This window comes from Otolemur garnettii, unplaced genomic scaffold, assembly GCF_000181295.1.
Source record: "Otolemur garnettii isolate 467f Iridium unplaced genomic scaffold, OtoGar3 scaffold00083, whole genome shotgun sequence".
Lineage (NCBI taxonomy): Eukaryota > Metazoa > Chordata > Mammalia > Primates > Galagidae > Otolemur > Otolemur garnettii.
Window position 1 is genome coordinate 2,801,933 of NW_003852478.1, and position 15,226 is coordinate 2,817,158.

At 34.5% G+C, this 15,226-nt stretch overlaps 1 protein-coding gene across 1 annotated transcript in view; it reads right to left on the bottom strand.

Annotated features, from left to right (window-relative positions):
* Positions 1-15,226, bottom strand: part of GABRG1 (gamma-aminobutyric acid type A receptor gamma1 subunit) — an 81,394-nt gene that overhangs the window by 37,705 nt on the left and 28,463 nt on the right. Inside the window, exon 2 of the mRNA XM_003794584.3 lies at positions 14,102-14,250. Within this exon, the coding sequence (XP_003794632.1) occupies positions 14,102-14,250 (149 nt within the window). The remainder of the gene's footprint in view (positions 1-14,101; positions 14,251-15,226) is intronic.

Genomic DNA, 15,226 nt, shown 5'->3' on the forward strand with positions numbered 1-15,226 from the left:
GAGACACGTTCCAGGGCTGTATCTCACTCTCACAATAATTATACTGAGATAAAACATATTAGATATAGCAGAAACTTTTCCAGCAGATGGAAAATGCATAGTCCAATCTGCCAGTCTGAGTATCCGTCCAGCCTTAATTTACCTGTTTTGGAATTTTTTAGTCTGGCAGAACCCTCAAGCTAACAAAGTTTGAAGAAAGACTCAAAGTATTTTTCAAGATACTGTCTATATAATTTTAAAATAATTAAAAAGTTGCCACTTAGGAAAGCATGCAATGTTTACACAGTTTATTCTTTTCTTGAAAAATTGTATTATGTAACATACATATTTTCTTAACGAGAAAGACAAATGAGATTTGTTAGAAATAGTGCGAGTGTGGGGAACTCTGTAAAGTTCCCAAACCTGTACAGTCCTTTGAAATGTCATTTAGTCTCTGCTTCCCAACAATTAGATACTGTAACTAAAAGTAGGCTGTATGACTTACAGAAGGTTCCACAATTTCCCTTCGGCTCATGCCTTCTGAGATGAGTTGCTGTAACAGTCATTTGTTTCCAACTAGCTATGAATTCTAGCCAATAAATATCACATAATTAATGTAATTATAGGTAGATTTACAATATAATTTTATGAAAGCCAATTAATAAGGCAATAAATTTATTAGTCCAATTTGTAAATATATTTATTATAATAGAAGCAATTATAACTAACATGAGCAATGTACCACTCTTACATAATTAGATTTTTTTGGTTAAATTGAATCAACCAGCACTGCATACCTGTTTTTATTTTACTAAATTTAGAGCTGAACAGTGTTTACAATGAGGAAAAAAATAGTTCCTGGGACATTTTTATCTACAATATTTACGTTGTAGAACATTTCACATGTGAATGAGCAACCCTTGTTTCCTGGTATAATTATTTCTTAGCCAATGATAAGATGAACTTTGGTATATTATAAAAAAATATTAATTCTGGCATATGGACATAAGGTCCATGGCCTTGGACACAGTGAGGAATTTCATGATCAACGTGGGATGATATGAAAAAGGAATCATATTAGTAAGTCCAATGTGAAGCATTCCCACTGATAAAGCAGATACTCATTAGGAATTGTTAAATCTGTATCTGCAAAGTATGGATCTCTTTTGAGTTATTCTATATCCTGTTTTTTAACTTTGGGTAAGAAAACCACACACTGCCTTGAGTCTGCAGCCCCTAGTCCCATGGAAGAACCTGAAAGTAAATTAAAATATCTCAGAGGAATTGGGGGGCTCTAGCTGGAGCGTCCACGCTTCAGAAGGTACAGTGCAGAGGAAAGCGGCAGAGATCTGTGATTGCTCCTTAGCAATGACTCACTGCCACATTCACGTTTCCAGGAAGAATACGTGTGGGTAAAATTACATAAAGTACAGGCTTCTTGGAAATTGAGTAAGTAGTTTTTTAACACTGTGATTTTCCTGCTCCAGAGTTTGTTCAATCACAGGGTATTAGCAATGTTTAAAAAGGAAAACATCATATTTTAATACGAAGCTAGAAAAATAAAACTAAATGGAAATTGTCATTCCAGGCTCATTAAATCATGTCCTGAAAATGGGCACACTCTACAATGTTTAATTAATCAACACACAAGAAGACTTTGCAATAGTGTAACAATGAACAGGAAACTATGTACGGCCACAGTAAGCTACATTTTGTGTGTGTGTGTGGAATGCAGGTAGAGACGACACTGGACTATTTCTGCAACACTTATTTCTGTGCTGTGATTCGAAGTACTGTGCTAGGAGCAGCTCACCAGAATATAAGTAGATAAACTCCCGGTGGGAGTCAGGATATAGAGAGAATAGAGGTCCAAGGCAATTTAAAGAACATTCGGTGAACAGAAACAGGATGAAAAACGTAAAGATTTAAAAAGAAGAAAGCAGGGGAATCAATATGGTGTCTACGTTCTGTTTCCAGGTAGCAAAGGTACCACTGAGAAGACCCGATTTGAGAGGTGGGTATTTGGTTTGTGAATCAGAAAATATCCACGAAAATGGATTTTTAGAATAATTTCTTTACAATTTATGTTAACCATGCTTTCTTGGACACTTCATTTCAATGTTTCTGAGATATTTTTCATAGATTATGTAGCTTTTTGGCCACTTTTTATACTAAAATTAATTTAGGTCAAATAAAATCTCCACAGCCCTGGAGAGTAAATTTCATAGACTTTTCTTATTGTCCCAGAATAGACTGTAAAAAAAAAAAAAGAAAAAGAAAAGAAAAAGTCCCACTGATGCAGATATTACAATTATCACACACATTTATTTCTTTCTTTATTCATTGGTGCATGAATTTTATTTCCATTTAAAAATTTCATTCAACTAAGAAAATTATTCTTTATTTTCAGTAGTCTAGGCCCAGTTCCCAGAAAGCAACTACCTAGAGGTGGGCCCTTTACACTCTCGTTGCCTTTGGCTTCTTTTCTGCTCCCTGCCCGTATATAGATTTTTCTTTTTTACCAAGCTCTGTTCAAAAGTTAAATGAAGCCTTTTTTAAGTTTTTCTTTTTCACAGATTCATCTGTTTCTATCTGCAAATAACTCCTTCAAATACCTACTGTTTGACTCAGCTGCTACATGCAGGAGAGTCAATAATTCTCATTTCTTGTAATATCCAGGTCTAGTTGAGTTACCAGGACTATGCTGGCTTTGTAAAATTAGTTTGGAATCTTTTTTTCTGTGTTTATTTGAGAGAGTTTATGCAAGATTTATATTGTTCCCTTCTTACATATTTGGTAGAATTTACCAGTGAAACAACAAAGAAGAAAAAAAGGAGCAATTATTTCTGAACTGGATCCTTATTCTATAAATACATTACTGAGACAGTTGGAAATGGGGGCTAAGTATGTCCTGTTGGTCCTACATAAATATTACCTTTACGGATTTTATGGCTGAACTATGCTTATGTAAGGTTGAAATGATACAAATATGTTTTCTGACCAAAACAAAGTTAAAATGGACGGTGATAAAATTCTTGAGAAATTCCCAAATTAAGTTACATGTAAATATAGGCCATTAATCAGAAAAAAATCATCTGGAGCAGTTTGGGTCCAGATACTGCTTCCAAGGCCTGAAGCAACAGTGGAATGTCAGCCTCTACTCCATAATCATCCTTTTCAGGGTATGTATGGATAGATACTCGGGTAATACGGGTAGAAAGGTGCACATGGGTAAACAGATCCCTATGACTGTGCTTCTAATACCATAGCCAGTACATATGGCTATAGGACAGTTTATCCTTAAGTAGAAAAGAATTACAGTTAAACAAAATAAAAATGTATTTTCCCTATCTTGGCTATTGTGAATAGTGCTTTAATCATCATAGGGGTATAGATATCCTTTCTTTTCATTGGAATAAATACCCAGTAATGCAATTTCTGGATCCTATAGTAGTTCTGTTTTTAGTGTTCTGAGAAATCTCCAGATTTATTTATTTATTTATTTATTTTCTTTCTTTCTTATTAGTATATATGTTCAAAAGCTACAAGAAAGGAATCTGAATATCCCCAATACAAGGAAATAATAAATGTTTAAGGTAACAGATATCCTAAAAAAATGTATTTTCATAGCCACACTAACCACATTTCAGGTACAGAAAAGCCACATGTGACAAGTGGTCACAAGAAAAAAAAAAAAAAAGGACAATGAAGAGTAACATTTCCATCACTGCAAAAAGTTCTGTTAAAAAATATCACTGCTTTTGTAGGTTATTTTGAAAATGTATGGGTAGCTACTTAGGTTTGTCACGAAAATTGAAAAAAAATACATATTAGAATTATTCAGTGAGTGAAGTCCATGAAATTCGCGGTCACAAGTAATAAAAAATTGTTCTGCATTTAACATTTTGAATGTCCATTCGTGTATGTAAAAAATATGTGTGCTCTAATCTGAGCCTAGGAGAGAACTTGTTTTTACACATAAATACAAAGTGTTTTTATATTTTTCAGGAATTTATGAATTTTTCAGTAATACACCATTGTATTAAAAACAGGAAGGTGATATTTATTTTTGCTATGAATTTTTACTAAGAGTCGCACCCCGTTGGAGCCTAGCACAGCACCAAGTACAATGCTTCTCACAGCACTGTAGTCACTGATCCTATGCACCTGTGTTACTTTACCTGGGTGACTTTCCAAGACACGGTGACTCTGCATGTACATTCACACATCTCTCAGCGTCATCATTTCTTCTTGAGTCTTTTTATGAAATGCAAAATAGGTATAAACAAACACATAGTCCAGAGAATGGTTCTTCTCAGGAGAATGAAAGTTTGGCCCCTCATCTGTATTTAATCATCTCTTTAGTGGCTTCTGTCCCTCTACTTGACTGGGGAAAAGAGAGGAGTAATGGGATTCGAAGAAGAAACAGCCGTGGAGGCTCTGCACAACTATTTTTTTTTTTTTAAGCACATCTAGGATAATTTATTTCCTTGTAGGCATAAAATACACTAAAGAAAAATGACTTCGCTGGAAGAATCTCACAGTTGCTTGAGCACAGAGTTGTGCATCACAGCATGTATCTTCAAACAGATTGCTGATGAAAAGGGCTGAGGCGGACGGGAGATGTAGAAAGACGTCCAGGTTTCTCACGTCAGGGAAGCAGTGGCATAGAATGTCCGAGAACAGCAGCAAAAATCACTAAGACCTTCCTCCCCTCATGTAAGAGGAGTGAACATGTAGATAATGACTCTTCCTTCCTTATGTAAGAGTCATTACTTACATGTTCAGTCCTCAAAGTCCACTTACAGCCAGCTGGTATCATTCTGAAAGGCTTAATCTGCGCCCAGTTAAAACACATGAGCCACCTCTACTAGAAGCCCAGGAGAATTAAAGAGATGGAATAAAGAACAGGCCACACTATTCTTTCCTTGTCCCCCAGTGCCTGTCTAGCGGCAACCGTCTGCCTTGCATCTTCAGAGGGGGCTGGCTTTCAATCTGTTTAAACATTATATTTTTAGACTATGCCTAACTATTTAAATAACTGACACTGCTACCTTGAATAGTTAAGAAAACGGAAAACGATATTCAGTGTAAGGCCGTAAAAGCTTTACAGGATAAGCAAAACTGAGTCCCCACTAAGTTTAGAAGACCTCAATACATTGATTATATAAATTTCTGTTGCACAGCAAAGACAAAAGGTACTAACACAAATTTTTAACAGGGAAAAAAAATGCCTACAACGGTCACTTCAAAAATTAAGGCACTACGTATATTCTGATGTACAGAAAAAATGTTATGCACAATACAGTTATCAAGGGATCTGGGGCATATTTAATCTAGAACATAGTAAACAATCTGATAATGTCAAAAGTGTGTATACAATTTGACCTTTCATACCTTGATGTGAAATAAATGTACTTAAAATATAAAATTCACAGAGTAGACCAAAAGCAGCTTTCAAAATACACATGGAATAAAAAGATTAAATTCTCTAGGTTCTATTCCACGAATACTTATTTGGTAAGTATTAATGGGCCTTATTTATGTTTCACATGTTCATTTAGCAATTAGGATACTGAGAATTCTAATTTTAAGATACTTACATTACAGCAAAAATAGACACTCATAGTGAAGTCTGAGGAATAAATGGGAGACAAACTCCTTTTTGTGTCAATTAATTGGTATCAATATATTCATCCCAATCAAACAACCATAAAACTTACATTGTTTTTAAAAACTACATATTGATGGTTGAAGGGCTCAGAACAATTAAGAGAACTAAGATTTGGGTCAGTCACGGTGGTTCATGCCTGTAAGGCTAGCGTTCTGGGAGCCCAAGGCAAGTGGATTGCTTGAGCTCAGGAGTTCAAAACCAGCCTGAGCAAGAGTGAGACCCCATCTCTAAAAATAGCCAGGTGTTGGCAGGCGCCTGTAGTGTCAGCCACTCTGGAATTGAAGCAAGAGAATTGCTTGAGCTCAAATGTTTGAGGTTGCTGTGGACTATGATGCCACAGCACTCTACTGGTGGTGGTGGGGGTGACAAAGTGACAGTCTGTCTAAAAAAAATAAAATAAAAGATAGCGGAGATTTAATGCAACAATTCAGTAGAAAGAATGAAAATAAAATGATGTAATGATATGAGCTCTAGATTATTCTCTGGCTACTTTCTCTCCTTGGTAGGTTTGCTGATTCCCTGGACAGCACTAGTGATTGAAGAGAACACAGTGGCCCAGAACTTGCAGCTGTCCCCTTGGGCTCCAGGGACAAAAGGTGAAGTCAAAAGCTGTCAAGGGAGCTGGGACTTGCTTGGAATAAAGGAAACGACAGGGAATTTAAGTGGACATTCCACGTGCCACTTCCCTCAAGGAATTCGCTAATTACTAAATTGTACATGTGTGGGATATGGTACTGACAGACTGAATATAAACAATTGCTAAACATCCCAAATAACGTGGAGAGAGATTAGCTAATTTAGGGAGGTGTGTACCACCACCCAGAGAGGGTCTTGGTTTAAACCACAGGCTTTCAGTGGAGACATTTCAAATTGCTACGTCTTAAGAGAAAGGAAAATTTTACATAAGGAATTTAACAGTTTTGACATAATAGCAACAGTTTTCCTTTACCCAATCAGACAAATAAAAAAAAGGCAAAAATTTTCTATTCTCTGAAAGAAAATAATTTCATGCAGAAATGTCCATTTCTTAAAAATATATTCTACTGATATTTAATAAAAAATTAACACACATTTCACGAAACAGAACCAAATCACCCTAAAGCAAGAAATAAAATGCCAAAGGAAATGTGAAGATGTCAGGCAAGTGATCAAGATACTGTGGTAATCAGATGAAGACTTAAAATAATTGTGGTTATCACACGTAAGGAAATAAAGAGATGGAACAGCGGCAGATACTACCAGTGTATCTGCCAGTGTAACCGGTGAACTGGAAGAGATGTCAGAAATAAAGAGCAGATTGACACACAGGAAGAGAGAAAGAAAACCACACGAGAGAACATAAGATACAATGAACACGGTCAAGAGGCTAAACACACCTGAAATTGGAGACAAACTGAGATGGAAAAGGGTTTGAAGCAATATCGGCCAGGAATCTTACAAAAGCAACTAAAGATTACAACACATACATTCAAGACATCTTATGGACTCCCCTAACTCAATACCACAAAATAAAACAAATCTAGGGGCTTTGCAATAAAACTGCTGAAAATCAAAGATACAGGAAACCTTACAGTCAGCCAGTTGCGATAGATATTTTACCTTCAAAATAGCAACGTTAAAGTGGAAGTATGACTCTTCAGCAGAAATAATAAAATCCAGGAGAAAATGGATTGATATTTATAGACTTTATAGGAAGGAAATGATAGCCATTGTGAGTTTTTAGATCCATTGGATAGATGCAAAAAAATGAAAGTAAAGACTCATTTTTATATGAAATGATAATGCTTAATTTCAAGAGATTTGCACTAAAAGAAATACTCTGGGAATACATCTGTAAATTTTTTTTTGGTAAAAGTTAGTTGTTTTCAAACAGTTCAAAACAAAAATAATAGCATAGCAATTTTTTTTGTATTTGAAATACATACAGAATAAAAATACATGGATATTATAGCAAAAATAAAGTGGTGTGAAAGGTCTTTGAGTTGTGGTAAAGTTGCTGATTTATGATTAAATTTAGCAAAGCAACAATGTCTATTTTACTAAAACTTATAAATAAATGGGTGTAAGACAAGACAAAAGAAAATTGCAAATACTTTATGAATTCAAAAGAGGGAAAGAATAGAGAAAAATAAAAGGCATATAGGACAGATTAAATAGATTAGAAAATCAGAAAATAAACAGGCAGTAGTAGATTTCAATTAAAATGTTCAGTAATTACCTTAATTGTATCCATGCTAAACTACTCTCTTTCAAAGAAAGGGATTGTTAGAGTTGATAACAAGAAAAAAAAACTCACATATATACCTTCTAAAAGACATGACCTACACACAAGGATACATGAAGACTGAAAATTAAAAAACGAAATGTGTATATATGCCAAGTCCTAACCAAAAGAAAGCAGAAGTATATACACAATATAAATCAAATTATATTTTATAGCAAAACGTATTGTCAAAGTATAGAATAATAATTTCTTCATGATAAACTACTATTCATAGAAAGGAATGCCAATCTTAAATTTGTATGTACAAGAAAAGTTTCAATGTGTATAAAGCAAAAACTGTCTAGAATAAAAAAAAAACTTTTAAAGAATAAATGTTGTAATCAGAGATTTTAAAGACACCTCTTTCAGTAAATATTTGGATTATTCTCTAACCTGAGTGAAATTAAAGTAAATATCAGTAACAAAAATATACACAGAATGTGGGCTACATTTTGAGATTAAATAACGTTCATTTATCAACTCCATGTGACCAAGAAGAGATTACAAAGGAACAAATTGTAAAAAGTTACATCAGTAGTTAAAGAAATTTATATAAATTTGTTATGTTCCTATCTCACATTATATCCTCCAAAAAATGTAGAAAAAGAATGCCCATATTTCAAAATAACTATTAAAAAATTAACAGACACAGAATTCCTTCCCCTCCAACCCCCTACCCTCCAGCCAATACCAAATCCTAGCAAGAAATCTCAAGCAGTATCTCACTTCTACTCCAAAGCAACCTTCGTGGTAGCACTCGGTCTGAAAGAAACAATCCCACAGAGAGAAGGAGTGAGTGACAGATGAAAGATAGATTTAAAGTACCACCAGAGAGAATAAGTGTGCTGTCTGTCAATCTGAAATTATTTACAAATTTGTTTGGAGACCAGAATATGACATAGGAGGAAAAGAATCTACAAGTATGTGTGATGTGACAGAGCACTCTTCAAAACAGGTCCTTTCTGGGCTGAGGAAATTGTCACAAAGGAAAAAAGAAACCTGCTTAGGAAACTGGATGGTGAAGGAGAAATAAACAAGGTGGGAATTTTATGCATTTGTAAATAAAAAAGGGAAATCAATAATTTGGAAGTTATGTTATCCCTCCCACTCCACAAAATAGATACACATTACCCCACAACCAAATCTGTCCAAAGTATCTGGACTTTGCTGTCATGAGGAGGAGACACCAGTAAACTAAAAATCCTACAAAACACCTGGAAACCACCAAACAAATAGGACAAAAGAGTTAATGCAGAAATAACAAATCAAGATCCCACACAAATCCGTTGTGACAAGCCCGCAATAAAACATTGAACAGAAGACAATGGCAGGAAAATACTCCAAACAGTTCAATAGATTCAAACGAACACTTTCTTCAAGGAAAATCACCTTGAATTAAACATTCAAAACTAGGCAGAAGAAATGCATTCCCCACCCACACCGACAGAAAGAAATGAATAGGGAATTGATTGAACTTTAGAAAGAAATGGATAACAAAAGACAAAATTACAGGACAACAACAATAAATCCAATGAAACAATTTAATAATAGGTAGGAAAACAGTAAAGAGAATATAAAAGAGACAAAGAGAAATCAGAGGGTCAGAAAGAAAATTGATACGTAAGATGTGACTAAAATACCTATAACTGGAGTCCATGAAGAGGAAAGCCAAAACCATGCAAGAGAACTAATATTCAGTCTTATAATACTAAATAAATTTATATAAGAAAACATATATATAATATGTAACATATATGATATCTATAATTCTATGAATTATATATATAATTATTTCATTATAGCTAATATGTAGGGAAACAAATGTTCCCAGAGTTGGGAAAAAAAAATAAACCTGAAATAACATTTCAGAAAGAATTATCACATGTCTAGAAAAAGTTACCCAAATCAACAACTCTGAGACATGCAGTAGTAAAAGTATTCCATTAAAAACAAAGAAAAATCCCAAAGACCTCAAAAAAAAAAAAAAATTACAAGGGCTAATGAACAGTACTAGCTACAGGCTTCTCAAAAATAAAACACAAAGTAAGTTATCAATTGATATTATAGAGTTAAAAAACAATGACTGAAAGAACTCCAGCAAACAAAGACTATTGATGAGGATTTTAACAAATATTGATACAAATTAAAGACTATACCAAGATTGAAACAAGGATGGAAAGCATATCTGAGGTGGTATACGTTATGCCCAAGCAGAAACTACGCATTTAAAAATTACAGAGTGAAGGAGAAGGAAGAAAATTAAAAAGCTCATTGATTGATTGTTGTGTAGACACTATGAGGAAGTTAAATAATCTCAATCACAGCTGACAACCATGACAGGAAGAGCTGAGATGAGGGGACACTAAGGCTAATAAGAAAGTACAGAGGTAAAATGTCCGAGTTAATGCAATCCCTGTCAAAGCATCAGTGTCAGACGTTAAGAACTTGAAAAAAAAAGTACCCCATTTTATATGGAATCAGAAAAAAACCTCAAATAATCAGCACATTACTTAGAAATAAAAACAGATCAGGAGGCATCACATTACCAGATCTCAGATTATACTATCAATGTATAGTAATCAAAATAGCATGGTACTGGCACAGAAATAGAGAAGTAGATATATGGGACAGAATAAAGAACCAAGAAATGAACCCAAGATCATCATTTGATCCTTGATAAGCCTAACAAAAACGTACACTGGGGAAAAGATTCCCTATTTAACAGATGGTGCTGGGAGAACTGGCTAGTGACCTGTAGAAGACTGAAACTGGACCCCCACCTTTCACCACTAGCAAAAATTGATTCTCACTGCATAAAAGATTTAAACTTAAGACATGAAACTATAAAAATACTAGAAGAGAGTGCAAGGAAAATGCTTAAAGATAATGATCTGGGAAAATATTTTATTAGGAGGACCCTCCTGGCAATCAAAGTGACACCAAAAATATATTACTGGGATCTGATCAAGCTAAAAATCTTCTGCAAAGCTAAGGGGCACAGTAAGTAAAGCAAATAGACAGCCTTCAGAATAGGAGATTTTTGCAGGTTGTTTCCAACCAAGGTCTGATAATTAGAATCTACAGAGAACTCAAACTAATCAATAAAAAAAAGAACAAACAATCCCATTTCTTTGTGGGCAAGAGACTTGAACAGAAATTTCTCTGAAGATGACAGGTCCATGGCCTAAAAACACATGAAAAAAATGCTTATTATCATCTTTAGTCATCAGAGAAGAGCCAATCAAAACCACTCTGAGATATCACCTAACTCCAGTAAGATTAGCCCACATCACAAAACCCCCAAACTGCAGAAGTTGGTGTTGATGTGGAGAGAAAGGAATGCTTCTACCTGCTGGGGGGACTGAAAACTAATACAGCCTTGTTGGAAAGAAGTATGGAGCATTCTCAAGGAACTGAAAGTTAACCTACCATTTGACCCTGCAATGCCATTACTAGGTATATACCCAAATGAACAAAAATAATTTTACAACAGACATTTGTACCAGAATCTTTATTGCAGCCCAGTTCACAGTAGCCAAGTCATGGAAGCAGCCTAAATGCCCATCCACCCATGAATGGATACACAAACTGTGGTATTTGTATACCATGGAATACTCTGCATATTCTTCTTAGTAAAGTATCTCAAGAATGAGGGAAAAAAGTATCCAATGTACTCAATACTATTAAGAAACCAATATATCAACACTTACACATTCATATGAATGATAAAACATAACTGTAGTCCAGAAAGAAAGAGGGGAGAGAAGGGAGGAGAGTGAGAGGAGGGAGGGCATTTGACGGGATCTCACCTAATGTGCACAATGCAAGGGCACATTTCAAAACAACTAGGAGTGTCTTATAATTGTCTTGCCACAAAATAAGTAAGTGAGATGATGGCTATGCTAATCAGTTTTATTTTAGCATTCCACATTGTATATCAAATCATCATATTGTACCCCCATACACGTATACAGTTATGATTGAATAAAAATTAAGAAAAAATTAAGTCAGCAACACAATATTGAAAAAAGCAATTCAATAATTAAAAAAATAATAGAGCAAAGGAAAGGGAAGGAAGAAAACCTCATTGATTATTGTTTGGACGCTACATGGAAGTTAAATAATCTTAATCACAACTGACAACCATGACAGGAAGCGCTGAGATGAGGCGGCACTAAGGCTAATATGGAAGTACAAAGATAAAGCTATAAAAAAAAAACAAAGCTTCCAAAATACACAAATAAAAAGATTATTACATGTAAAGAATCCACATGGCATCTCAGATAGAAAGATAGAACATACTGCTAAAATATTATGACAGGGTTGAGAGCAAACGTATCACACATGATGGAATTAACTTATCTGTTCAAAGAAAACAAACCATTTGGTTCAAGACCCAATGATATGTGGCGTATGAGAGGTAGCTAAAACAAAATGATTCACAGGGTTCAAACTTGGTGACAGGGACAAAGGGATAGCACACAAACGGCAGCAAGAATGAGGCTGGAGTAATATCCCGATAGCGGATGAACTAGAATTTAAGGCAAAAAGCTTTAAATTTGACAGTCCATTTTTTTTTGCTTGAAGCCACAAGTCATTATAAAAATATAACACTTAAAATATTTATATATCCAACAACTATGCAGCTACCTTCACGAGGAAAAATGCAGGTGATATAAAAAGAGACATAGTGTCCAAAAATTAAAGAGTGAAAAGGGATCATTAAGTTCCCAGCTTATAAAAAATACAAAAAGAACAAGAAAGTAAAACAAAATAAAATTGTATCGCAGTTATAATATGGCAAAATGATATGATCCTAGTACATGTGGTGGATGGGGAAGTGGGGAGCAGAGAGAGGGAAGGCACGGGGTGGGGGTCACGGTGTGTCACCTCTTGGGGGTGGGACATGATTATACGAGGGACTTTAGCTAACAAATGCAAGCAGGGTAACCTGGTTCTTTGTACCCTCAAAGATTCCCCAACAGCAAAAAAATAAAAATTTTAAAAAATAAATGACAAAATGGAAATTTATGGGGTAGTAGATGGAAAACCAGAAGAATTCAATAACAAATGGACATCTTACAGTTTTGCGTGTTAGCAGACAAGTGTTAAAAAAACAGGAAGAAAGCTACCTCTGTTATTCTTGATCAAGAACGTGAAAGGGTTGTGTAGCAATACAGCATATGAAATGTGAAATAGAAAAATAAGTAAACATTGAAACAGAAGTGATTCTTTAAAACCCAAAGAGACGACTTCGAAAACTGCAAAATAAACTGGAAAACCTAGATTAAAGAGATATTTTTTCCATGTAAATATTAATTATTTGTGGAAATAGTCATTATTCACAATCCTATAAAAGTCAAGCTGAATCTAATAAATAATTAAAGAATTAAAGCCCATAATTGAATTTCACAGGGCTTCTGAAAACAGAGTAAACATAAAAAAAACACTTGATATACAATATTAGAAAAGAACTTTTGAAGAAAGATCTTTTTACACTTGCATCAGAAACTCCAAATATATAGGATTACATCTAACAAAACATATGCCACATTAATCCATGGAAAACTTTAATAGAAAAGAAACATATAAATAGAGGAATAAATGGATGATGGTCATGAATTTTGATATGGTAAAAGTTCAATATGAAGAAAGTTTCAATTTCCTCTATGGACAATACATTAATGAAAATCTTTGCTAATTTATAATTGTTTAAAGACTTACAAGTTCATTATGCTTTAAAGTCTGTGCATAAATACAAAAGAGTAAGAATAACAATCTTGAAGAGAACAAAGTTGATTACATTATGCTATGAAGACTTAAAATTCTACCTAATTAAAACACTGTGGCATTTGTAAAAAATTAGAATTCCTACTTACCTTTCAAATATTACCATAGTTCTTATATGTAGTATTTTCAGCCTTGCAAGTATTTTGATCAAAACTCCGCTTTCACCTTTTGTTATAACAGTTATAAAATGATAACATTAAAAATGTTTGTATGTTTTTTTCTTACTTCAGACCATGAACTCCTCAAACTATTAGTGACTATTCCAATCAATCTGCAAATCCAGCAGTCACTGACATGTATCAGACACTCAAGGAATACGAGATAAATGATTAAAATAATACCAGTTAGGATATTTTTCATAGAAAAAAAATTCCACAAAGATAACTCAAACTCACCTCCTATGTCGGGACGAAGTTTATTGTCATAACCTTGAAGCAGTGAATTGAGAATTTGTGTAATGTCACTTTCATGTATTTTTGGAGCCAAGACCCACGTTTTGTTCACCGTCAAATCCTCATCCTCTTCATCATCTGCTTTATCGACACTAAATAATTCAAAAAAAATGATAAAAAATGCATTCAAATTCTGTATACATGGAAAGAATCATTTAAAGATTATAATTAAGAAAATAGTAAGAGGGGGCGGCGCCTGTGGTTCAAAGGAGTAGGGCGCTGGCACCATATGCTGGAGGTGGTGGGTTCAAACCTAACCCTGGCCAAAAACTGCAAAAATAAAAAAATAAATAAAATAAAATAAAATAAAATAAAGTAGTAAGAGGGAAAAATCTTTACAGAAATCTTACATTCAGTAAGACTAACACCTTTCCCGTACAAACTGTCCTGATATTGTAATACTCAACATTAAGAATCCAGTGCAATGAATGTAATAAACATTATTTAAAAATAAGGCATTTGATCATGACCACATCTGTCATTAAAGCTCATATGGACAGTGCACTAAAAAGTGAATGGTGTTCCCTGGATCTGAGCAGTTTTCAATCTGCACAATTGTATGTGCTGACGATACCACATCCAAAAATAAAAATCAAAAGGTAAAATATTCCAGGAAAATAAATCTGGTGAAATGCACTGAAAACAAACATGGAGAAAAGAATTAAGAAAATGTGAGTGAAGAAAGATTTGAAGAAATTGGGAAAATATGCTGCTCTTTCCTTTAAAGTCAGAAGAACCCAGACTTCTTAGTCCAAGAACGTTTCCAAAAATTGTCTGATCATCAGATCACTGGGGAGTGACTCATCCTCCAAATGTATTTGGGGGTGGGGGAAATAACTATGAAATTTTAGGAGCAGAAATGAGTTGAGAGGTCCAGCCCTTCATTCCTTGGTATTTGATGAGAGAGAAAACTGAGGAGCACAGGAACCACATAGACCACAAGCCTATTTATTGGCAAAACTGAGAATCAAACCCTGACTGTCCCCTAATGCTTCCTGCCGAACCTGTGCGCCTACAGGTGGAAAGATTCAGCTTGCTTCTGAATTAAGGTAGAAACGTTTAGTAATA